This window comes from Caretta caretta, chromosome 7, assembly GCF_965140235.1.
Source record: "Caretta caretta isolate rCarCar2 chromosome 7, rCarCar1.hap1, whole genome shotgun sequence".
Lineage (NCBI taxonomy): Eukaryota > Metazoa > Chordata > Testudines > Cheloniidae > Caretta > Caretta caretta.
In genome coordinates, this window is record NC_134212.1 from 53,933,519 (window position 1) to 53,959,787 (window position 26,269).

Below are 26,269 nucleotides of genomic sequence, written 5' to 3' on the forward strand. Positions count from 1 at the left end.
ACTTATGTCAGTATAACTTAAGTCTTGCAGGGGTGTGAATAAGCCACACTGCTGAGCAATGTAAGCACTGGTGTGGACAGTGCTATGTTGGCGGAAGAGCTTCTCCCGCCAACATAACTCCACCTCTGCGAGAGGTGGTAGCTAATATGCTGATGGGAGAGCTCTCTCTAGGGTGACCATACGTCCTGTTTTGGCCATGACAATCCCTTTTTTAAGCCCTGCCCTGGCCATCCCAACTTTTTTTCCCAAAAGAAGGCATTTGTCCTGTTTGCTCTTGCTGACTTGATCAGTTGGCAAGAGCAAACAGGACAAATGCCCACTTTTATCAAAAAAGTGGGGTGCGGAGTGGGTGAGCAGAGATGCCAGCCCCCCACAGGGGAGAGGCAGGGTGGGGGAAACAGCGTTCTAGCATGTGGGCTTCCCCTCTGCAGGTTTCCAGTGACCAGACAACAGCTTCACATGGGGTGGGCTGGGGGGGGGGGGGGGGTTCAAAGAGTTCCAGCAACCGGGCAACAGCCTTGTGGGGGGAATGGGGATGCAGAGTTCCACTGACCGGTCAAAAGAATGTGCCCCCCCCCCGCAAGGGGGTCCATCGATGGGCAACAGCCTGACCCAGGGCAGGGGAGGAGCGAAGGGTTCCAGTAACGGGCAACAGCATGCTGGGGGTGTCCTGTTCTCTCTTTGGGAAATATGGTCACCCTAGCTCTCTCCCACCAGCATATAGAGTATCTTCACCAGCTGCACCAATGTAGCGCTTCTAGCATAGACTAGTCCTGGGTACCTTGTTCATCTATTTCTCTCACTATCTTCTTTGTGCTGTCTCCCAACCATTCCCTACCCATTAAACACACAAACTTTTATTTTACAGATTTTTGCTCCTGTTTTGCCATAGGGTCATAGCCTCATTTGGAAAAAGCACTATAAAGACGACTTTCCCAACCAATATACTACCAATTTCTCAGACACTTCAGGAACTTTTTACAATAAATCTTCACTCTCCAAATATGCACCTAATCAGCACCCTGAACAACAATCCTTTCTGTTTCTGAAGGTAATCAAACTTGCTATTGTCCTCAGCTTTCACTTTAGAAAACACTATTTCTACAAAGAAAATTCACATTCTTCCTGCTTTTGTTGCACATGATAAAATTACTAATAGAGCAGCCTCACTGGAATTTATCGATCAATGCAGCATTCTTCTTTGAGAACAAAAACCACTCTGTCCTACATCCTGGCACTGGAGCTCCCAGTACAATCCCTGGAAGGAGAACAAACTCTTTGTGTCAAGCTCAGTACAGTGGACGGATTTCCCCCCCCCCCCCCAGGAGCTGAGATAAACAGACACCAAAGCAAAGTCATGCACTAGAAACACCAAAACAAACTAGAGCACAGCAGACTTCAGCATTAATTATAAATCAGCAAGCTGTTTTAGTGTCACGGCGACACTACTGCACACTGTGGCAAAGACAGCTGGGTTAATGAGAAACTTTAAACTATGTCACCACAACTCAGGTGCATGGTTGGCATGGTGTTTGTGATTCCAACTGAGGGCCTGCAAGCTGTAGTACAAGTACCTTCTACCTGACTTTCGTAAACGTATACATATCGGATTACTTCAAAAGGTTGGTTGCCCATTTGGGCGTGCAGCGATTTCAAAATGGATTCCATATCAATTCATGAACAAAGCCAAGTAATATGTGGCAAGAATTAAAACGATTGCAGCTTTAGTTATTTGTACTGAGAGAGCATTATGAAGCTAGGATCTTTTCCCTCAAGCATCAGGAATAGACCACTGCTGAAGATGGGACACCTGACTTGATGGACAAATCATAGAAAATTAGGGTTGGAAGGGACCTCAGAACACCATCTAGTCCAACTCCCTGCTCAAGGCAGGACCAACACCAACTAAATCATCCCAGCTACAGCTTTGGTTCCACCACCTCCCTAGGCAACCCATTCCAGTGCTTCCCCACCCGCCTAGTGAAATAGTTTTTCCTCATATCCAACCTAGACCTCCCCCATTGCAACCAGGGGTGGCAGGTTTGTAGAAATGTGCTGCCCAGAACACCCCCCTCAACTCCACCCCCCCACCACTTGCCTAAGGCTCTGAGAGGGAGTTTGGGTGGGGGAGGGGGTCTGGGGTGCAGACTCTGGGATGGAGTTTGGGTAGTGGGTGCAGGTTCCGGGCTGGGGCACGGGGTGGGGTTGCAGGAGGGGGGTTGATGGGGTTCAGGCTCTGGGATGAAGCTTGGGTGTAGGCTCTGGGCTAGGGCAAGGAGTGGGGGTGCAGGAGGGGATGAGGGTACAGGCTCTGGGAGGGAGTTTGGGGCTGGGAGGGGGGTGAGAAAGGTATGGGGGTACGGGCTCTGGGAGGGAGTTTGGGGGCAGGAGGGTGTACGGAGGTAGGGGTGCAGGCTCTGGGAAGGAGTTTGGGTGTCAGAGGGGGTGTGTGGGAAAGGGATGGGAGTGCAGGCTCTGGGAGGGAATTTGGGGGTGGGAGGGGATGTGTGGGAAAGGGATGGGGGGTATGGCGCTTACCTGAGGCTCCTAGGCAGGGTGGGCCGGGTCTCCATGCGCTGCTACCCCCAGGCACTGCCCCCGCAGCTTCCGATTGGTCACAGGGGCGCTTGAGGCAGGACACAGACCCACCCTGCCCAGGGGCCACAGGGAGAGGCCAGCAGCCACGTGGAACGAGCAGGCAGGAAGCTGCTCAGCTCCATTGCGTTGCCAGTGGTGAGTGGGGCCCCGGGCTGTTTTAAATAGCCCAGGGGGCACCCGGGGGCAGAAGGTGGGGCCGAAGGAGAGACCAGAGCTGGAGCCGGGCCCACTGTGTCTGGGAACCAGGAATATTCGTGGTGCCCAGGCACCACGGGCCCATAAAACTCGCCGCCCATGATTGCAACTTGAGACCATTGCTCCCTGTTCTGTCATCTGCCACCACTGAGAACAGCCAAGCTCCATCCTCTTTAGAACCCTCCTTCAGCTAGTTGAAGGCTGTTATCAAATCCTCCCTCACTCCTTTTCGGCAGACTAAATAAGCCCAGTTCCCTCAACCTCTCCTCGTAAGTTATGTGCCCCAGCCCCCTAATCATTTTCGTTGCACTCCACTGGATTCTCTCCAATTTGTCCACACTCTTTCTGTAGTTGGGGGAGAGGGGCCCAAAACTGGACACAATACTCCAGATGTGGTCTCACCAGTGCCCCAAGGAGGGGAATAATCACTTCCCTCAATCTGCTGGCAACGCTCCTACTAATGCAAGGTCTTTTGTTTCCTCAATGTGACCAACATAGGGCCAAAAGGTTTTGAAGTCAAATGGATATAAAAGTTACTTACACTATAATTATATACACACCAATCTGGGTATTTATTTACAGTGTACTCTCACCATAGTATCAGTGTCTCTTGCAAAGGTTACATGAAGCCAGGAAAAAGTCTGAAAACTATCTTTTGTTTTTTGTCTCCCTTCCATGAGCATGTAGCAAGAGGCTCTTCATTTTCTGCCTCTCCAGTATAACCTAGTGACTTAGCTTTTTCCTTTTGTATTATATTCCTGTATTTTATAATTCAGTTTTACTCTAGCTCTTAATATTCCATTTCAAAATAGCAAGCATAAAACAGTAACAAAATGTAACCTGAAAAATCTCAAGTGCTTATGCATGTGTAGCAGCATTTTGCACAGATTAATAATGATGGTTTCCTGCCATCACAACAGATAAAACAGTATGTGCACTATTTTGCAGTTGTAGGGTAAGTATGCTGGTTGTGTTCAAGAATGAGACAATTCTACTACTTATCACAAACAGATTTCTACATACTCATTTTTCTCTTGCACAGTTTTACATACCACATGGCAATAAAAGTCAGAAGAGCTCCTCAAAGCCATTGAATAGAGTTTGGAAGTTTTACATAGTCATTGGCGATCCCTCGAGGTCGAGGATGATCTCTTTCACAGATTTTGTTTTTCATGGGTCCTTTGGTGACTGAGGAGTCCAATCCTTGAGCCACAGCCTCATTGGCAGACATTGCAGGTGGTGTTGGAAGACAGGGTTGGGTCAAAATTGCTGCATGACAGTTATCTTTCCATTCTTTTCTGGCGTTTTTCTGCAACCAGGGCAAGGCAATTTCCCTCAAAAGTGTATGTTCCCTCTCTGACAAGTTTTCACCAGTTATCCCTATCCTGGGCTTCTCTCTCCCAGTGTGTGATGTTGATGCCACATCTCTCAATGTTTATCTTGAGGGTGTCTTTAAAGCATTTCTTTTGGCCTCCCTGTTTCCATTCTCCTTTAGTGAGTTGGGCATAGAGCAGTTGTTTTGATAAGCATACATCAAGGCATGCGCGCATAGTGCTCGCTCCACCTCAGCTGGTGCTGGATAATCAGGGCCTCAACACTGAAGATGTTGGCTTCTGTGAGGACACTGACGTTAGTATGATGATCCTCCCACTGTATGTTGAGGACCTTCCAAAGAAAGTGCTGGTGCTGGCGTTCCAGGTTTTTCAGGTGTTTTCTATAGGACACCGAAGTCTCAGAGCCGTAGAGGAGAGTTGGGATTACCACTACTTTATAACCTAAAAGTCGAGTATGTGTTCGGATGTTGTGATTGTTGAACACCCGGTGAGACAGTCTGCCAAAGGCTAGGCTGGCACAGTGAATTCTGTGCTGAATCTCGATGTCTATGCCTGCCCTCTGTGAGAGATGGCTGGCAAGATAGGAAAGTATTCTACATTTTTCAATTTTCTTTGTTGATGTAGATCTTCCTTGCTGGGTCTGATGTTTGACCGGGGCCTGGCTGGTGGAGAACTTTTGTTTTGCTGATGTTCAGAGTTAGCCCTAGGCTTTTGTAAGCTTCAGAGAAGCAATTAAGGGAAGTTTAGATCCATCCTTGAGTGTGCAACTACAGCACAATCATCTGTGCACTGGAATTTGGTTACTGTTTCTTTAGTTCTGGCATGGAGATGAGAAAGGTTGAAGTTAATCCAATACTGGATGCCAATGCCCTGTGGCAGATGGTGTTGGGTTAGTGTTTTCATAGCTGCTAAGAAAAAAGAGAAAAGGGTGGGTCCCAGTACACAACCTCGTTTTACGCCAGTTCAGATGAGAAAGGGCTCAGAGGTAGAGCCACTGCACAAGATGGAGGCAGTCATCTGGTCATGGCGGAATCTTACAATAATGATAAATTTCCTTGAGCAACCAAACTTTGACATGATTTTCCACAGAGCCTCACGGTTGACAGAGTCGAAGGCTTTGGTCAGACCGATAAAGTTCATATACAGCTCCTGGTGGTGTTCTTGACATTTTTCCTGGATCTGCCTGGCTGCGGAAATCACGCCGGTTGCGCCTCATGATGGTCTGAAGCCACACTGGGACTCTGGAAGTACTTCCTCTGCAACAGGGAGCAGGGGATTCAGCAAGATTCCAGCAAGAGGAGAGGAGGGCAATGCCTCAATAGTTGCCACAGTCGGCCCTGTCTCCCTTTTTGAAAATGGTGATGATGTTAGCCTTACATAAGTCGGCAAGGATTTCTTCGGTGTGCCAGAGTTTGAGGAGCAGCAAGTGAAGCTTGTTAGTCAGTTTTCAGAGTAGCAGCCATTTTAGTCTGTATCCGCAAAAAGAAAAGGAGTACTTGTGGCACCTTAGAGACTAACAAATTTATTTGAGCATAAGCTTTCATGAGCCACAGCTCACTTCATCTGATGCATTCAGTGGAAAATACATTGGGGAGATTTATATACACAGAGAACATGAAACAATGGGTGTTACCATACACACTGTAATGAGAGTGATCAGGTAAGGTGAGCTATTACCAGCAGGAGAGTGGGGGGGGGGGAGAAAACCTTTTGTAGTGATAATCAAGGTGGGCCATTTCCAGCAGTTGACAAGAATGTCTGAGGAACAGTGGGGGGTGGAGGGGGGGAATAAACATGGGGAAATAGTTTTACTTTGTGTAATGACCCATCCACTCCCAGTCTTTATTCAAGCCTAAGTTAATTGTATCCAGTTTGCAAATTAATTCCAATTCAGCAGTCTCTCATTGGAGTCTGTTTTTGAAGTTTTTTTGTTGAAGAATTGCCACTTTTAGGTCTGTAATTGAGTGACCAGAGAGATTGAAGTGCGCAGGTGAACGAGCCTCTAATAGTGTGGCTGATGTGATTAGGCCCTATGATGGTGTCCCCTGAATAGATATGTGGACACAGGTGGCAACGGGCTTTGTTGCAAGGATAGGTTCCTGGGTTAGTGGTTCTGTTGTGTGGTGTGTGGTTGCTGGTGAGTATTTGCTTCAGGTTGGGGGGCTGTCTGTAAGCAAGGACTGGCCTGTCTCCCAATATCTGTGAGAGTGATGGGTCCCCATGTTTATTCCCCTCCCCACGCTGTTCCTTAGATGGTCTTGTCAACTGCTGGAAATGGCCCATCTTGATTATCACTACAAAAGGTTTCTTCCCTCCCGCTCTCCTGCTGGTAATAGCTCACCTTACCTGATCACTCTCGTTACAGTGTGTATGATAACACCCATTGTTTCATGTTCTCTGTGTATATAAATCTCCCCACTGTATTTTCCACTGAATGCATCCAATGAAGTGAGCTGTAGCTCACGAAAGCTTATGGTCAAATAAATTTGTTAGTCTCTAAGGTGCCACAAGTCCTCCTTTTCTTTTTGTTAGTCAGTGCTTCTCCCCCCACTTTCAGTACTTCAGCTGGTATGCCATCAGGACCTGGTGTTTTATTGTTTTTCATTTGTTTAATTGCTTTGCAGACCTCTTCAGATATTGGTGGGTTGGCAAGAGTTTCCCAGATTGGGTGCTGAGGGATAGAGTCAATGGTAAAAAGAAAAGGAGTACTTGTGGCACCTTAGAGACTAACCAATTTATTTGAGCATGAGCTTTCGCGAGCCACAGCTCACTTCATCAGATGTGTACCGTGGAAACTGCAGCAGACTTTATATACACACAGAGAATATGAAACAATACCTCCTCCCACCCCACTGTCCTGCTGGTAATAGCTTATCTAAAGTGATCAACAGGTGGGCCATTTCCAGCACAAATCCAGGTTTTCTCACCCTCCACCCCCCCACACAAATTCACTCTCCTGCTGGTGCTAGCCCATCCAAAGTGACAACTCTTTACATAATCAAGTCGGGCTATTTCCTGCATAGATCCAGGTTTTCTCACTTCCCCCCCACCCCCATACACACACAAACTCACTCTCCTGCTGGTAATAGCTCATCTAAACTGACCACTCTCCAAGTTTAAATCCAAGTTAAACCAGAATATCTGGGGGGGGGGTAGGAAAAAACAAGAGGAAACAGGCTACCTTGCATAATGACTTAGCCACTCCCAGTCTCTATTTAAGCCTAAATTAATAGTATCCAATTTGCAAATGAATTCCAATTCAGCGGTTTCTCGCTGGAGTCTGGATTTGAAGTTTTTTTGTTTTAAGATAGCGACCTTCATGTCTGTGATTGCGTGACCAGAGAGATTGAAGTGTTCTCCGACTGGTTTATGAATGTTAGAGTCAATGGTGTCATCAGTCACAGTCAATTCTCAATTTAGAAGCTTTTGATGATGTTCCTTCCAGCACTCTTTGATGGATTTGTTATTTTTAAGAAGGGCACTACCATCTTCTGATCTCGGAGATGTGAGGCCACATGAGCGTGGTCCATACAGGGTCTTTGTCTCACAAAAAAAGCTCTGCATATCATGTCTGTCAGGGAATGTTTGGATTTCTTTTGCTTTGTCCTCCCACCATTTGTTTTTGATTTCTCAGATCGTCCTTTGAACTTCAGCTTTGAGCTGATGGAAAGTGCTCTGCTTCTGACTGGGTAGTGGTTGGTTTTGCCAGTCGCAGAAAGCTTTTCTCTTCTGGTCCAAAAGGGCTGTAATCTCAGCGTTGTTGTTGTCAAACCAGTCCTGATGGCAGCGGGTATCAAAGCCAATGGATTCCTCGCAAACCTCATGGATGGTCTATTTCAGGGCTTCCAAGTCTTCTTCGACACTTGTGTTGTCATTTCCAGGTTTGCGTATGGCCAGTTTTTCACTGAGGAGTGTTTGGAAGTTCTCTTCGTGTACTGAGGATTGAAGTCTTTGGATGTTGTATTGCCATCTGTGTGATTTGGATTGCTTTCTATGTTTCGGTGCAATCCTGATGGATGTTACTGACCTCATCAGGGAGTGGTCAGTCCAGCAATCATCGGCTCCTTTCATAACACGGATGATTTGGACATCTCTTATATCCCTTGTTCTTAAAATGACATAGTCTAGGAGGTGCCATTGTTTTGAGTGGGGGTGTTGCCAAGTTGTTTTGTATTTGTTTCTTTGTCTGAAGATTATGTTTGTGATCATAAAATCATGCTCTGCACATTTGCTGAGTAGAAGGATGCCGTTGGAATTGGTCTTACCCACTCCTTCCTTCCCAGTGGTGCTACTTCATACATTAGAATCTTGGCCAACTCTAGCATTAAAGTTCCCTAAGAGGATTTCTAACTCAGTATTCCACCAACAAAGAACTGGTTTTTAGAATGAGAAACAATTACAAGATTTTGGCTTGGATTAAATCTAATCTGGAGTTTCTATTCCCCCTCCCTTTTTCTTTTCTCCCCCCCCTTTCTTTCTTGCCACGTACTGGTGCTTTTAACTACATTTAGGGATGTTTCTTGGAGGGAATAATTTACTTACTAAAAATGGTTTAATACATAAACTCTGCTGAGTTCTTAACTCTGCCTCCAGGCTTTCATAATGCATAGGAACACTGCACCAACTGGATGTAAGCTTCCTGAACTGGGTGAAAGAATTTTGGAATTCGGTATGGTGCAAAAGCTCTGATGAAAGCTTGCTAAAGACTGTGGTTAACGTAGCATGTATATTGACTTCAGATATGAAACCCATAAATATAGGTATTTTCAATCATACAAAGATGGGAGGAAGAGGACCAAGTGGTGCCTTTCCACATGTTTTTAAGAATAAGCACAGGGATATAAACTCAGATCTTTTAAGTTTTGGGCTCCCATCTGCCACTAACTAGCTTTAACAAACATTGTGAACTTCCATACACTTCACAAACATTTACTTTGTAAACTAAACTCAAAACCTTATCCTCCTTGAGCTATCGGCTGCCTTTGACACCAGCCAACCACACTCTTCTTGATGACTCATCTTCCCTTGGTTTTCATGACTCTTTCCTCTCCTGGTTCTCCTACTTCTCTAATCATTCCATGTTTCCTTCAGAGGATCCTCTTCATCCACAGTCCAATATTCCCCTCTTCTTCTCTCTTTACACAGTCTCTCTTGGTGACCTCATTCAAAAACATGTCCAACTATAATCTTTACACTGATAACTCAGAGCTCCATTTTGGAGCCACTTTTATTCAAACTAAAATCTCACCCTGAATTTGATTTCTCCTTGTGAAGTCCTGCTGTTAGCTTAAAACTCAGCGCAGACAAAACTTAATTCCTTGATCTTTTCCCTTAAGCCCTCTTCCGTCCTCTCATTCTTGGTTACCACAGACCTCACCACCATCCTCCTTGTCCCTCAGGGCCATAATCTATCATCTTCAACTCAGCTTTCTCTCTAATCCCATACATCCATGCCGTGTCCAAATCTTGCCACTTCTTCCTATAAAACATCTCTAATATTCGGCCTTTCCACTCAATCCACACAGTTGCAACTTCCATCCAGGCCTTCATTATCTTGCTCCTCAGCTACTGAAACCTCCTCCCTTCCTGGCCTTAACAATAGCGTATCTTGCATTCAAGGGAGCATTCAAAATGCTGCTGCAATTATTTTCTGTTTCATTGTTTTAATCACATCACCTCCTCCTTTTTGTCCCTCCAATGACTCCCTGTTTCCTCCATAATCACAAACTATGTGCCACCCCTCATGGCTTAGCCAAGTTCTACCTACCTCCTCTCACAGAGCAGTCGTTTCAAACTGTGGCCTGTAGACCACTGGAAGTCTGCAGACTATGTTCAATATTTCCAAAGGAGTCTGCACCGCCATTTGAAATTGTGTAGGGGTCTTGAAAAAGGTTGAAAACCACTGGTATAGAACCATTGACACTCACCTCTGTTCCATATCAAATTTTCATTGTCCATGTACACATGGAAAATTTAACATCATGCTTTCTCCCTTGCTGTCCCCATGCATGGGAGTTCCCTTCTGTAAAAATCCACCATGCCAATATACTACCCTCCTTCAAATTCATCCTTTAAACTTGTCTCTGCCATGATGCCTACAAGTCACTCAAAAATGGTTAGACAGCTAGCATACTGGGATTACTGCCTGTTTCACTTATTATAATCTCACTGTTACCTTGTGCTCCCCCCTGCCACTTTATTGTGCCAATCTGTTGTCTCATACTTAGGATGTAAGCTCTTTGGAGCAGGGACCATCTTTTTGTTATGTGTCTGTAAAGGGCTTAGCAAAACAGGATTAGGACCTCCAGGTGCTACCACAATACAATTAATTTATTTAGGCCTTTCAACCAATTGGACAGTTAGGTAAATATCACTGCCCCATTTTTACAGATGGGGAAACTGCCACTCAGGGAGGCTGCAGTATACATTTTCAAGTATGTCGACTAATTTTTCTGATTTGTAGAGGTCCTGAATGTCCGTTGCTTCTATTGACTTTAATTGGAGTTGTCGGTTCTCAGCAAACCAAGCATCTCAAGCTGGACACCCAAAACTGGAGGCTTCCAAAATTAAGACACATTTGCAAATGTAGGCCTAAGTAATTTACTCAAGGTTACAAAGCCAGTTAGTGTCAGAACCAACATCTGAATCCAGAATTCCTTACTCCCATGCCCATGTCTATGATATTTAACTACCTGTTTCTCCTCTTGTGAAATAGGTTTAATAATAGTGTCTGTGAACAGGTTCCCTAAAGGTGTGTACTATATTCTTAATACTCATAAGGCTGGTGAGAGAAGCCTCTTGAGTCAGCTTTACCACAGTCCAATATCATCTCAGAAAAATTCCCCCCCAACAGTTTTAAACTGAAAAAGAGTTTTAGCCTGAAGGCTTCATAGGCAAGAGACACACTTCCCCCAAAACTATATACATCGTTTCTTGTTAGAATCGTTTCCACTCTCTGTTATCATAATAACTGACCAACACTGGTGATACACTCACTGATGCTGCATATTCACCTTTTCTCTCTATTACTTAACTTCTGACTTTGAAACTAGTTTCTTAAGCAGCTCTTATGGAAAGGCAGGTACTGAGGAGGACACTGACTATGCTGAGAATAATAATTATAAATCAAAAAGTCAAATTAGAAAATACAACTGAGTTTGAGAAATTAATTAAACTGTTCACATAAGATGGAGGCTCCTGTCAGCTTCATGTAGAACTCCATTAGCAGAAGGATAGAGAGTAATTACACATTTAATGGAGGAAACTCAAGACAGAAACATGACATTCTCACAACCCATTGGCTGAATATCCTGAAGGTATGGCATTATACCTTATGACTCTCTGCAGCCTGCATCTAAGTAGATTTACTTTCCTTCTCACCAGTCGCTGTGTCAATGGTTAACTAAATGCAAGCCACAAATACAATCTCTGTTAAAAAATTCCAATTTTTCCAAACTGTTTTTCTTTTTTTGCTCCCATCTCTTACCTTAAGAGCACAAAAAATGCAAGAATCTCCCATGCACTTGTGCGTCGTGATCTGTCGGAAGCTGCGACGGAAGATATCCAGGTGCCAAAGAACCTGTAAAGCAAAAGGAAGCACAGGTTATTTTATTAATCTGAATAGGAAAATCTTGCACAAGATTTTAACCAAAATTATACAATCCAAATATTTCCAAAAAGCATTCATGCATTGAAACTATTCATTAACAAGACATGCCTTTCATTTTTCTTGCCCTACGTGTTTCCAGTTATAGATACTAGTTTACTACCCATGCTGTCTAACAGAACATCCCTCAGCATCTCTCTCACACGCTTAACTAAGGCTGTAATTCTCCTGGGGTGGATTCAGATCCCATAACATGCTTTTAAATCTTCAAGCCTTTTGCTGTGGAATTGCTCAGCCACAAGATGGGCAGGCGGAGACTCAGGTGTTTTGAGTTTACAGTTCTAGGGAGAAAAGGGGCTAATACTACATTGTATTGCTTGCATACTCCTTTTCTGTCAGCATATTTATGGACATATTCCCAATTTTAGTAGATGCAGCTGAGTTTCCATGCTGGAAAGTGAGTAATATAATGGCATTAGATAACAGGAGATTCAGGTTACGTCTACACTATAGACCTTACAGCGGCACAGCTGTACTGCTTCAGCTGTGCTGCTGGAAGGTCTCCCACGTAGCCGCTCTATGTAGAGAGCTCTCCAGCTGTCCACACCACCAAGTCTGTCGGTGAAACTTGTGTCTGTCAGGACGGTGGGGGGTTTTTCTACACCCCTGACAGATCAGAGTTTTACCGACAGAAGTGGGAGTGCAGACATAGCCTAAGAAAATCTAATCTAAAAAAAATTAATCATTGTCACCAAAATGATGGGATGGTCTTTCTTCCAATTCCCAGAGACTTCTTTCTCCTGTTTTTCCCCGCATGAGTTTGCTGACCAACTACAGAACCTGTCTGCAAGCAATGTGGGCACTCTGAAGAATGTATACTCTTCACAGGAAAAACTGTTTAATAATTTGTCAGTCCTAATGTTCTGGTTGTGGTGACCTATAAATTACTTACCCTTTGTTCAGCATTTCATCTTAGCCCCAACACTCTGGCTGGAAGAACTAAAGACCCATTACTCTATGAGTGGCTGCTGCACAGATAAACTGGCTCTTACTGGCCAAAACAGTACTGTTCTATCTCCACTGCAGCTGAAATCAAACTAGCAACAATCATATTTACACACAGTTGCTACTGGAAATGTTCTAGCCCTGATCAATGTGGATGGGTATTCCCCCCCCCCCACCCGCATAGAAATCATGGTATTTACTATCATGTGTTAGCATCAAAAGTGTTTACAATTGGTTGTTGCTAGCATATAGGTTAAATTATAGGCAAAATTAGATAAAAGTTAGAACTGGGTTTTCTTCCCAGCTCTACCACTGAAACAGTGACCTTGGGCAAATCACTTGACTTCTGTGTCTCAGCGTCCACCTCTGAAAAACTGTGATAATATTAACCTTTCTGAATGTTTTCAATCTCTGACTAAAGACATTATACAGTATAACAATAATTCTAAATAAATATGATTGTTGATAACTAGCTTAATTTCAACTAATATTAATTGGGCCTTAGTGTATACCCAGCACTCAATATCCAACATCAAGAAGCAGTATCTTTAAGGCAGTGTGCTAAAAGAAACTCGACCCAAATTGCATTGTGCATTTAACTGACTAAATGCTTCCACAGCATATGCACAGGCAGTGTACGTTTTCTTTTTGGTTGCTGACCAAGATAACTTGCTGGAAAAGTTTATTGATCCTGGTCTCCCAAAGTGATTCCAGTCCTGGCAATTTGTTAAGTAATGGAACTTAGAGCACAAGTTTACAAGTGTAAAAGTATTTTTTCAGGGTGGATAAAAATCAATGATTTTTTTAAAAATCTGTTTTATTTAAATCAGATTTTTTTTTGATAAAATGCTTTTTGAGGAAAAAAACCTATCTAAATATAGTTTTAATTAAGGTACATTATAGCCCAAAGATATCTCATCATGGAATAGGGATTATAAATTCTAATTCTATAGTATAAGACAATATAGTCATGTAATGTTTAAAAAAAGTTTTGTAAATGAGTTCCAATAGTTCATGGATTAGGGACCCAATTTTGTGGGGTTCCACAGGCTTCTGTATAGATTATTTAGGTAAATCTTTCTATATAGACTCCATGCTCAGTCTAGAAGATACCATCAGAGATGCTTAGTTTTGCAGTTCTCAAACTGTGGATTTGTGTCTCCAGAGATAACATGCTTGTTAACAGCAAAAATGTTTTTAAATAAATATACAGAGGTAAGAAATAACAGACAACTCTATTGTCCCTCTGCAAATTTGTGTACACAGAGTCAATCCCTTACCTCTCTCTAAAAGTGCAAAGTTTCAAAAAGTTCAATGAATAGAAGATTGTTGGGGGCAGAATAGATTTGGACAAGGAGAAGAAGTCTGGAGACAAATGTGAGAAAGGACATATGCTTGTTTTGTTAAAATATTGTATGTTTGCTGTTGAAGAAAAAAATCCAGAATACATAATGTTGTTTTAGTTAAATAAAACAATTTAAAATGTCTGCCTGGTGATGTTCTCCTCCTAATACAACCTGTCAAGAAAATCCTCCAAATATTAATGAGTAACCTGTTGAATTGGAGATAGTTCACCTCCCAATGACTTCATAAATATCTGCTTCAATTACCTTTGGTATATGAAATAACCAAACAATCATTCATTTTCTGATATAGCTGTAAAACTAATCTGAAAAGTTTTCAGAATAAATCACTGTTTAAAAATGTATAGTGTGTACCTTCTAAAAATGAAACCCCCTACATCTATCTCTGAGTTGTGAAGAATATGAATTAAGGTTATAACCACCACCACCAAGAATGCACTTTTATGTAGAAAATCATGATTAAATTGAGTCTTCCTGACTAGTGATTTAAATCATGATTTAAATCAATTTGATTTAAATGAAATCTACCCTGTATTTTTTCTTATATGTTTTTATTATATATTGTAGCCCATAGGCCTAGCTTGCCTGTATTGTATTTGTTATTAAATTTGTGAAGCTTCCCAAAAGTTCAAAACGTAAAAGTTAATATTTGTACTTGAGTTGTAGCCCTTCCTGTGAGACTGTGGAAATCTTTGCTGCTCCTCATGACATACAAAACTCAAGAAGAGCTATGTCAGACTGAACGAAGGGGAGAAAATATTGCATTTAGGAAAGAATCCAGTATTTTTTTTAAATTTAACTGCATGAGGTAATTGTTGCTCCTCTCAAATGTAAAAACAGGAACTACCTATATCATAAGCAGCAGCAATAATTCAAACAGTCTCTCAGATTTAAGTTTACATTTTACAAATTTAACATTCCACAATAAAAATATCGAAGACACTATTTTAATGAAATATGAGATACAGCTTTAAAATTTGGTCATTCTGATTACCGTCTTCCTTTTTACATCCCACTTCAATATTTTTAGCATCCAATCTCTTTTGACCAATTAGAGTTTAAAGATTAACAGAGTATGCTATTTGAAGGACAGGATCCCAAGTTTTCAGACTGCTGTACAGCATCAAGCAGTTCATTAGATACCAAGCAAGCACTAAAATCGGGTGAGAATTGAAGTTTGGTGAGGAAGACAGTAATTAGTGCTTTACAAATTTAATGTACAAAATCTCATGACCCAAAAGAAATGGAAATATATGCCACGGGTAATCTCATCTTTCCAGTGCTAGATTCCATTTGTTTTGAGCCCTGGTATTTCATAGGATATTAGGCCCGTAAACTATTCACTAGACCTTCCACCTATATTATTTGTTTGTACTACAGTAATATCTAGAGTTGCCAGATGAGATTAGGGCCCCATTGTGATAGCCACAAAACATATAGTAAGGGAGAGTCTCTGCCCCAAAGAGAATGTAATTTAAAAAGAATAGACAAAAGGTAAGAGGAAAAGGTGTTGGTCCTGCTTTGAGCAGGGGGTTGGACTAGATGACCTCCTGAGGTCTCTTCCAACCCTAATCCTATGATTCTAGGAAGGAAATATCTCCTTTTTACAGATGGGGGAACTGAGGCTCAGAGAAATTAAGTAATTTAGCCAAGGTCACATAGGAAGTCTGTGGCACAGAAGCAGGAAGCACATTTCCTGAGTTCAAGCAGAGTGTCTTATCACACAACTTCTTTGGCATGGGATCAGACTTTAATATGGCAAATCTTGGATCTCAGGCCAGTGAAATTTTCAATCCTTGATATGCTAAGTAAATTGTCATTTAGGTCCTACCCATACTGCAATTTAACTGTGCTGAAACTGTGTCCCCAAAATTAACTGTAGCTGATGTACAGACAGGGCCTTAAGGAACACCTTCCAACAAGAAGAACTAAGTCCAGAAGACTGGCATTCATAGTGTATAAGTGGTCACAATGCAAATAATTGTATTACATATATAAATCCACTAAGAACTTAACTTCTGACTTAGGCTTGACCTGGAAGGAATATCTCCTTTAGGGAATTGAAGGCAGTTCTGGGCAAGAACATTTCTTCATCTCACATGAGTTAAAGAATGATAGCTGGACATGAACTATGAACCGAACTTATTTCACTCAAACTGAACTCCCATAGACGAAAAGTCAGTACTTCTCTCATCAAGTCACCAGCCTGTGATCTCTAATTCAAGAGTCGAAGAATACAGACTATACAAAAGGGATTTTAAATGGACGCTATCAACTGAATCTAGTTATTTAAAAAAAATTAATCAGTTTCAGGAACTAGACTTGCCAGAAGCCCTGCCAATTTTTGTGGTTTCAAAATCAGTTTCCTATTTCTTACAAATATTTTTCTTCTCCTGTTGCTGTGTGAAAACCCATATAAACAAAAGGAATAATTGACTGGTGCACCACACAAAACTGAACATAAAAAATGAAAAAGGAGGTTTCTCTAATCCTTCAGTTTTATTCATTTTAAATTAAAAAATTCAGACAGAAGTGTAATTTTTAAGTTAACTGTACCCCTTTAATATACTTTTGTCTTGGAAAGTCTAGGGCTTTAGCCCAGTTATGGAACACAGTTAATCTACACTACAAAGTAGAACTGTATTTGTTAGTCTCTAAGGTGCCACAAGTCCTCCTTTTCTTTTTGTGGATAGAGACTAACACAGCTGCTACTCTGAAACCTGTATTCTATCTGGAGACAATGGTGTTGCAAAAGTCCCCTAATTTGGTTGTATTTGTTGTGTAGACAGAGCCTAGAAGAACAAGTTAGCAACAATAAGAATATAAAGCAAATCGAAAAGGTGAACTACAAAGACAGACAAGCTGAATACCGCATCCTTACCTGTAAAGCACTATTCAAGAAGCAGCTATTCTGTCCCGGTTCATTGCTGAGGCCCTTACTGGGTGCAATGGAAGTTGTACTACGTGGAGTAAACATCCCCTGCACGCCACCCCGTCCAACAGAAAAATAAGTCCTTTTCAAAGACATCTTTCACATTTAGTTCTATAATATGAAGAAGGCTTTTGTATCTCTGTTTGACTGAAAGTCTTCACTGGACAAGATCCTTTACCCAAAGTGAAAATTGAGCAGTACAATCCAATCCTCTTAAAATACAGTTTAAACAAAATTTCTTCTTCAATGTGTACACATGGAACTCATGAGTTAGCTATATATATTTATTTTAAATCCAGCGCTGGATGCTATCATTCATCAGCTGATGATATAGGGATGATGATGCTTTGTAGGCAACAGAACAGAAGCAAGCAAAACGAAGGAATCCATTGGTCTTTCAAGTGCAACTGCTTTGCTGTTACATCCTTCTTCTGAACAGGCTGTCACTTCAATAGAACTCTCTAGAAGACAGTGTAATTGCTGAAGTCCAGCAGGGTCCAGGACAAGCAAAATGTAAGACTTCTGTTAATACTTTTATAATCCTCCCACAGAACATAGAGCAACACAACTAGTAAAAAGGCAAGCCTGCCAAAAACAAAATAAAGCCTTGCTTCTAATGGGAGTGGTGAAAAGATAACTTCAGTTCTGAGAGGGATGAAAAAGATTCCAGAATTGCACTGGGAAGTGCTTTTATTTTAGGTAGTAAAACTTTAACAGAAAAGTTCTTCTAACTCTCCATGCAGATCTTTAGAGGTTTCTTCTCCTGTTCCTTCTTTTGCAACTGGAATGCCCAGCCGTGCCAGAAAGTTTTACAGAGAAAAAAATAATCAAAGGCTTGCGTCATGTAATTACTCTCTTGGTTTTGTGGTGTTCTGCCAAGACCAGTGTTGCCTCACCTCCCACTATATGCAGAACCTTTTGAAACAAAACAAAAAATACAAAAGCACATCCCCAAAATGAAATTAAGAACAAGAAGCAGAGGAACCTGTGGGCATGTGTCATGGGGAAACATGGATGAAATATGATGTAAGGGTGAAGTTAATTTTAATATTTTTTAAAGCTACATACAATTTTATATGAATAGGCTACAGCACATCATTCTTAGCACATACTCCTTGAAGTGTCAAATTAGCCAGTTTCTAACAAAGATCTTGAAAAAATACAAACTATATTTATATATGCATATTTATAGTATTATAAAATCATGTTTACACTTTGGAAGAGGGGATTGTCTCATCTGGATTTGGGGCTTTGCAGCAGTGCTAAACCTGGGCAAGAGGGCATGGAAACGTAGCTGCATTTCCTCGTGGAGTTACTGTTCAGAATGCCTTTGTCAGAGCAGAATATTCTCCCACTTTCTTATTTAGAGAACATGCTAGTCATCTGCAGGACAAGGAATTTAATCCAGATATGGTGGAAGCCATCTTCCAAATGACACTGAGAGCCTACAAATAGAAACAAAAGAACCATTAAGAGGAAGATGCACTTTTCATGAGTGAATTTAAACAATCATTTAGTCCTAACACATGAGGAAATGTGGAAAACAATTCTCATCTCTGAGAAATTCTATTCTTACCCACATGGCATGAATAATGGGCATGGTCCTTCAGGAATACTATTTAAAGGATTTAGGAGAAAAACCTTTTGCACACTAAGTTCTAATGTAATAAGTCCACCTGTATTTATGTCACAGCCATACTGTGAAAGTAGTTAGCTAATTAGTTTTTCTACTGACATTACAGGGGTTTCTGTAGTATTCTCCCACATAACCTATAAATCAATACCATCAAGAACTAGCTAAATGTAAGCCAAATGGCATTATAACACATGATCTGGTTCAAGAGTACAGCAACACTGTACTACACAAAGAGAAGCAGACAGACTCCATATATTAGGGGGAAAAAATTGATGGTGGTTATTTTTACTTCTTAGATAATTGAGAATGCCCTTAACTATAAACCTCTTTTTTACCATCAAAACATAGCTAGAATTTCACAAATACCTAAAGAAGCAATCTCTGTATGAGCCTCACACACCCATTCCTTTCTAAGAGTAATTTTTTGCACTTCTATTAGACTTATCTGAGGATCTAATAGTGCTCTACAAATATGTATAATACAAATATTTGCCTACCCCTGTGAAGTAGGTAAATCTCTCTGTTTTACAGGAGAGTAGTCCTGGTTTACAGTCCCATGCTCTAACCATTAAATCCTACTCCTGAGAGTTTAACACACAGAACAACATCAAGCCGGTTGTGCAGCATTCCTAAATGCTGAAAGGTGTATAGGAATCATTTCAAAGCAACTTCAAATATCAACTCCTCTCTTTCCTCAAGGCCTTAATGAACTATCAGCCAAAATCACTTGGGATAGTTCAGTTTCCAGCATTCACTTATGGATCTTTGTAAACCATCCCTGCCTGTGATAGATATACTGGCCAGGCTTGAGCATCAACAAAGACCAGAGTGCTATTTGGAATGACTCAACTCATGCAGAATAGCGATGATGTAATTCTCACAAAAGAAAATGAAGAAAGGCACCCCTCCCCACTCTTTCCCACAATACCTGCAATTAGGAGTTTGAAAGTCTGAAGGGTGAAATCCAGAAGGGCACAGTGCCAACAAATTCAGTGAGCAAACACCTAAGAAATATTTATTGGACTTTTGTTTTCATCTTAAAGCAGGATTATTAAAGTAGGATTGCTACAAAACAGTCATTGTGAGGTTCCAAATTTATTGTACATCAGTTGTTTCCAGATCAAATGGGTTCAGCTATTCCATAAGGGCATTTTGCTAGCTGCTAACACTGTAAACTCATCCTGGAATCAGAAAGTCAAGCTGGGCTCTTCCCATTTTGCATGTCTCCACAAGATATAAAGATTTCGCACACCAAGTAAGGTCTTAGCAACACTTTTGAATGCCCATTGCCCTCCCAAGATTTGTGCAGGTTTAGCCAATTGGTTTATTTACATTCCATTCTATTACTGTTGCACGAGATGGAATAAACTCAGTTTGATCTCTCTTAACTATGCTGACTGTACAGAGTTAACAGGAATAAGAAAGCAATAAAGACTCATTTTTATCATTAAACAGCTATGTCTGTGAATGTACACAAGGAAAAGATCTGTTGAGAAAAATATCACCATCTTACATTGCCACTTTACAAAACATAGCCACACTTTAAATTTTGTAATTCAAATGTCTTCAGAATGGAATTCTAGCTAAATTGAACTTTCCAAAGGTTTGAGACAACTCTCTCTAGTCTCATTTACAGGTAGGGTGACCAGAGAGCAAATGTGAAAAACGGGGACGGGGTGGGGATAATAGAAGCCTATAAAAGAAAAAGACCCCAAAATCGGGACTCTCCCTGTAAAATCGGGACATCTGGTCACCCTATTTACAGGTTCCCATTCACCTACCTCCTCTGCTCATTGCTTTCACACTAAAGAAAAAAGGATTTATTTAAAATTTCACTGTAATTCCAAAAAAAAAAAACCAACCCCACCACGCACCAGGGTAGAGCCATTGCTTCCACCATTTTTGATAGCAATTCACCCATTGCAGAACCATCAGCAAAAGTTCCAATCCCAACATATATATCTACATACACACACTAACCCATTAACCACAACACTCTGGAAAAGGAAAGGAAGGATGTTAGCAGTGTCCCTTTTAACAGATTCAGGTGTTCCACAGAGTTTGTTTTTTCTTCTCCTAAACAGAGTGCCATCTTGTAAACAGTCCCAGCCATAGCAGTTTTCTTCGCTGAAGTCAAGTCAAGGCAACATTCTGATATAAGGCAGAGGCCCCAGAGAACATATACATTTATTATAAATCTCTGAAAACATGCCATTCATTTTCAGCAAGAAAAAACATTTCCATATATTACTTCCCCTTAAAAAAGCAGTAAGATTCTACACCCATATCAAGAAAATACAAAATGCAACAGCTTTCTAACAATGTAATAGACTACCCCATGACTGTATTGCTAATAGGATTTCCAGAGCTTTGCAGCATTTCAATGCTACAGGTTCTCAACAATTCCAGCTTTATGCTTCTCTCATCATTTTAAAATATCCAAGCACAATCAAAAATCAGATGATAGATTCAGAAGCTACATTCTACTCTATGGGCTAGTGACATATTGGCAGGACTCCAGCAAACAGAGTTTGAAATCAAAAAGATAAGCATTATCAGAGCTGCTCTCACAGATAAAATCTAGAGTTGACTTTTTGCTAGCAAAACCATTACTACACAGATAGGATCAAACTAGAAAAGTGCCAGGTCTGACTCAAAGATTGCCAAGAATGTAGCAAGGGCATCAGCTATGTTACCCAACATGTTACAGTAGACACCAAATTTATGAAGGAAGCCTATAAAAGTTTTAAAATATGTGCATTTTGTTTACTGTTTTAGTAGTGACTGTAATAAGCTACAAGTGGCCCACACAGAACTTCTGACAATCAAAGACCGATTAATCCAGCAACTGTTGTTAGAAAAAGGTCACAGATACGAATGGTAAACAATACTGAGATAAATTGCCTAGGGAGATTACGGACTCTCCATCACTGGAGATTTTTAAGAGCAGGTTAGACAAACACCTGTCGGGAATGGTCTAGATAATACTTAGTCCTGCCATGAGTGCAGGGGACTGGACTAGATGACCTCTCAAGGTCCCTTCCAGTCCTATGATTCTACAAAAAACATGACAAATGGAAATCCAGAATGGCTCTAGAGGTCCCCCATAATAGATTTAATCTCTGTGTTATCTGTCAAATTCTCTACTTGGGGAACATGTACTCTGAATCACAGAGCCATGCTCAATATGCAAGAGAATACCAGGGACACTACTCATATAGTACCTCTGGCAGTTCATCCACAGAACAATTTCAGCACATTCTTCTGGCCTGAAGAAACACGACGTTGACAGCCATGCTGAGAGCAAGAGAGAACGAGAGAGCATAGAGTGCTCTTAAAGACATTTGCCGCAGAAAAATTTAAGTTGCTCTTTGTTCACATCCACTTGGTAAATCAGCCATTGATACTAACAGAACTAAACTTAAATACTGACTTGGGGTTTTATCCCCCCTCTGATGATGAACATATTACTGACATCCTCCTCAAGATTGGAAATGGTGGTGTCTCCCTGTCTAGGGTCTTGATCCCTGGGCTTGCTGTATTAAGCTCAGTCATGTCACAAATCTCTCCACGCAGTATACCACAAGTTCCTCACCACTGCTTGAAGAAAAAGCCCTGGCCCTGGGCTTAATTACAACAGCCAAGTTAGCAAGATGGATGCTTCAATCTTATCACTACACATGGCTAAAACCACTGAAGTTTGTGATGACATTAGTAAATAATGAGGTGAGAGCTGCGGTTATTTAAAGGACCTCCAAGTTTCATAACAGAAACAGACAAAAACTTAAGTTTGGTTACTTTGCATGTGTTCGCAGTCAGTAAATCTTCCTCTTTCCCCATTTAAAAGTGTGGTTTTGTGCCCTTTTAACCCATATCCGACCACCACTTGATTTTGCAATGCAATAACAATGATCATGAATGATTTCACTGAAAAGCAGAAAAAAAATTATGAGAGAGGAAGCCCTTATTTAATGTCTTTCATAACAGTAAAATGAACAAAGAAATGTCAAAGGAAATCCATTTTAGTGAAAATTCACTTCTGAGTTCATTCAAGTGGGAAAGTCCTCCTTTCAGTGATAAAGCACTTACAGATGTTTATCCAGTCAGGAAATCAGATTGCATGAACACCCTTAACTACGTACATTTAGGAATGGAATCCCACCATAACAATAGAGGAGGTGGCTTCAGAGCAACAGGTTATTTCAGTGTAACTAAATTGAAGGAGATGTTAAATTTTAATTAAAACGTAAAGCACTTTCATTTGATTGTGGAGTGAGAGAGGAACAGGATCTTCATTTGCGATTCAGATAATGTACCACTAAACCAATGATATACCTGAGATACACCGATGATATTTTAATCCTCTGGACAGACGACCTAAACTCTCTCATATTTCTACCACAATTTCAGCCGCCACCACCCATTCATTAAACTTTCTCTAGAGCACTCCCACACTAGCATCAACTTCCTGGACACCATGATCAGCTTCAGCAATGGAACCATACAGACAATTATGTACAAGAAACTGATGGATCACCACTCTTACCTTCACAAATTGAGTAATCACCCCAAACACAACAAAAAATCTTATCCAGAGACAGGCACTTACATAGCATAGAATATGCTCAAGGAGCAAGTCTGGGATACACACCTTAAGACACTTAAAACCACCTCCACCAAATAAGGACACTCCACCAGGTAAGTAGATTGCATCATGGAATGGGCCACCCAAATGTCCTGAGAGAACCTGCTTCAATACAGAAAATGAAAAACTCTTTGACTGCACATCCCTAGTTGTCACTTACCACCCCATGCAACAATTCATATGGGGTATCAAACAATTCCCTCCCACACTTGACAGGGACCACTTCCTGAAAGAAATCTTTCCCAACCCTCCTCTTCTGGCCTTCAAACAACAACACAACCTCATCACCAGAAGCAAGCTCCCCACAGACCAGGACTCACCAACTCAAAGCAGTACCAGACCCAGCCATAACAACAGATGCAAAACCTGAAGATATCTCTCTCCTGCTATGATGATCAATACCCCCCACAACACACCTTTCAAGATCCATGGGACTTACATATGCTATCATAACATGTGGTGTACCTCATGCAGTGCACTAAATGCCCCAACAACTACGTTGATGAAACCAGACAATCACTATGCTATCAAATGAACTTACACAAAAAAATGATAAAAAACAAGACCACCCATGGGCGAACACTTTTCAGAATATGATCACTCCATATCTGACCTCTCAGTCCTCATCTTCAAAGGAAACCTGCACAACACCTTCAAAAGATAAGCTGGGGAGTTTAAATTCCTTGCTAGACACTAAAAATCATTGTTTTAATAAAGACATTAGATTTATGGCTTATTACAACAATCTGTAACCCCTAATCCCCCTTTTTTGTCCTATTACAAAGATATTAACAGGCCACTTCAGCTTGCATGGTTGCTTATAATGTGTTAACTACTTATGCTAAACCAGGGTGGGCCAACTTTTTGGCACAAGGGCCACATCTGGGTATGGAAATTGTATGGCGGGCCATGAATGCACACGAAATTGGGGGTTGGAATGCGTGCTCCAGCTGGGAGTGCAGGCTCTGGGGTCTGGCCAGAAATGAGGAGTTCAGGGTGCAGGAGGGGGCTCTAGGCTGGGGCAGAGGGTTGGGGTGCACTGGGGGGGGGGAGGGCTCTGGCTGGGGGTACAGGCTCTGGGGTGGGGCTGGGGATGAGGGGTTGGGGTGCAGGAGAGTGCTCCAGGCTGGGACCAAGCGGTTTGGAGGGTGGGAGGGGGATCAGGGCAGGGGGTTGATGTGCGGGAGGGGGTTGGGGTACAGGCTCTTGGTGGCGCTTACCTCAAGAAGCTCCTAAAAACAGCAGCATATCCCTCCTCTGGCTCCGACGTGGAGGCCCTGTCCGCAGGCACTTGGGGCGGGGGCAGCGCGCGAAGACCCCTGGCTGCCCCTACACGTAGGAGCTGGAAGGGGGACATGCTGCTGCTTCCGGGAGCCTCACAGAGTGGGGCAAGCCCCTGACCCCACTACCTGGCTGGAGTGCCGGAGCAACGCAAGCCCCGGACCCCGCTCCCCAGCAGGAGCTCGAGGGCTCGATTAAAACATCTGGAGGGCCGGATACGGAGCCCAGGCCGTAGTTTGCCCACTCCTCTGCTAAACAATCTGTTCCATCTTGTATGAGCTCTGATACTCTAAGTATCTTTCCCAGACCTGAAGAAGAGCTCCATGTAGCTCAAAATCTTGTCTCTTTCACCGACTGAGGTTCATAGAATCATAGAATATCAGGGTTGGAAGGGACCTCAGGAGGTCATCTAGTCCAACCCCCTGCTCGAAGCAGGACCAATCCCCAACTAAATCATCCCAGCCAGGGCTTTGTCAAGCCTGACCTTAAAAACTTCTAAGGAAGGAGATTCCACCACCTCCCTAGGTAACGCATTCCAGTGTTTCACCACCCTCCTAGTGAAAAAGTTTTTCCTAATATCCAACCTAAACCTCCCCCACTGCAACTTGAGACCATTACTCCTCGTTCTGTCATCCGATCCATCCTCTTTGGAACCCCCTTTCAGGTAGTTGAAAGCAGCTATCAAATCCCCCCTCATTCTTCTCTTCTGCAGGCTAAACAATCCCAGCTCCCTCAGCCTCTCCTCATAACTCATGTGTTCCAGACCCCTAATCATTTTTGTTGCCCTTCGCTGGACTCTCTCCAATTTATCCACATCCTTCTTGTAGTGTGGGGCCCAAAACTGGACACAGTACTCCAGATGAGGCCTCACCAATGCTGAATAGAGGGAAACGATCACATCCCTCAATCTGCTGGCAATGCCCCTACACATACACCCCAAAATGCCATTGGCCTTCTTGGCAACAACGGCACACTGTTGACTCATATCCAGCTTCTCGTCCACTGTCACCCCTAGGTCCTTTTCTGCACAACTGCTGCCGAACCATTCGGTCCCTAGTCTGTAGCGGTGCATTGGATTCTTCCATCCTAAGTGCAGGACTCTGCACTTGTCCTTGTTGAACCTCATCAGATTTCTTTTGGCCCAATCCTCCAATTTGTCTAGGTCCCTCTGTATCCTATCCCTACCCTCCAGCATATCTACCTCTCCTCCCAGTTTAGTGTCATCTGCAAACTTGCTGAGGGTGCAATCCACACCATCCTCCAGATCATTAATGAAGATATTGAACAAAACCGGCCCCAGGACCGACCCTTGGGGCACTCCACTTCATACCGGCTGCCAACTAGACATGGAGCCATTGATCACTACCTGTTGAGCCTGACAATCTAGCCAACTTTCTATCCTCCTTATAGTCCATTCATCCAGCCCATACTTCTTTAACTTGCTGGCAAGAATACTGTAGGAGACAGTGTCAAAAGCTTTGCTAAAGTCTAAGGAACAACACATCCACCGCTTTTCTCCTCATCCACAGAGCCAGTTATCTCGTCATAGAAGGCAATTAGATTAGTCAGGCATGACTTGCCCTTGGTGAATCCATGCTGACTGTTCCTGATCACTTTTCTCTCCTCTAAGTGCTTCAGAATTGATTCCTTGAGGACCTGCTCCATGATTTTTC

At 42.2% G+C, this 26,269-nt stretch overlaps 1 protein-coding gene across 12 annotated transcripts in view; it reads right to left on the minus strand.

The window, feature by feature from the left end:
* Positions 1 to 26,269, minus strand: part of USP54 (ubiquitin specific peptidase 54) — a 270,452-nt gene that overhangs the window by 129,769 nt on the left and 114,414 nt on the right. For 10 of the 12 annotated variants that reach the window (XM_075130691.1, XM_075130690.1, XM_075130688.1 and 7 more), the window contains 2 exons: positions 16,984 to 18,479; positions 11,614 to 11,706 (listed from right to left, as the gene is read on the minus strand). In XM_075130691.1, the coding sequence (XP_074986792.1) occupies positions 11,614 to 11,706; positions 16,984 to 17,130 (240 nt within the window). In that variant the 5' untranslated portion in view covers positions 17,131 to 18,479. Of the gene's footprint in view, positions 1 to 3,845; positions 4,184 to 11,613; positions 11,707 to 16,983; positions 18,480 to 26,269 lie in introns of those variants that run through there. The other 2 variants (XM_075130687.1, XM_075130692.1) reach the window with 2 other exon arrangements.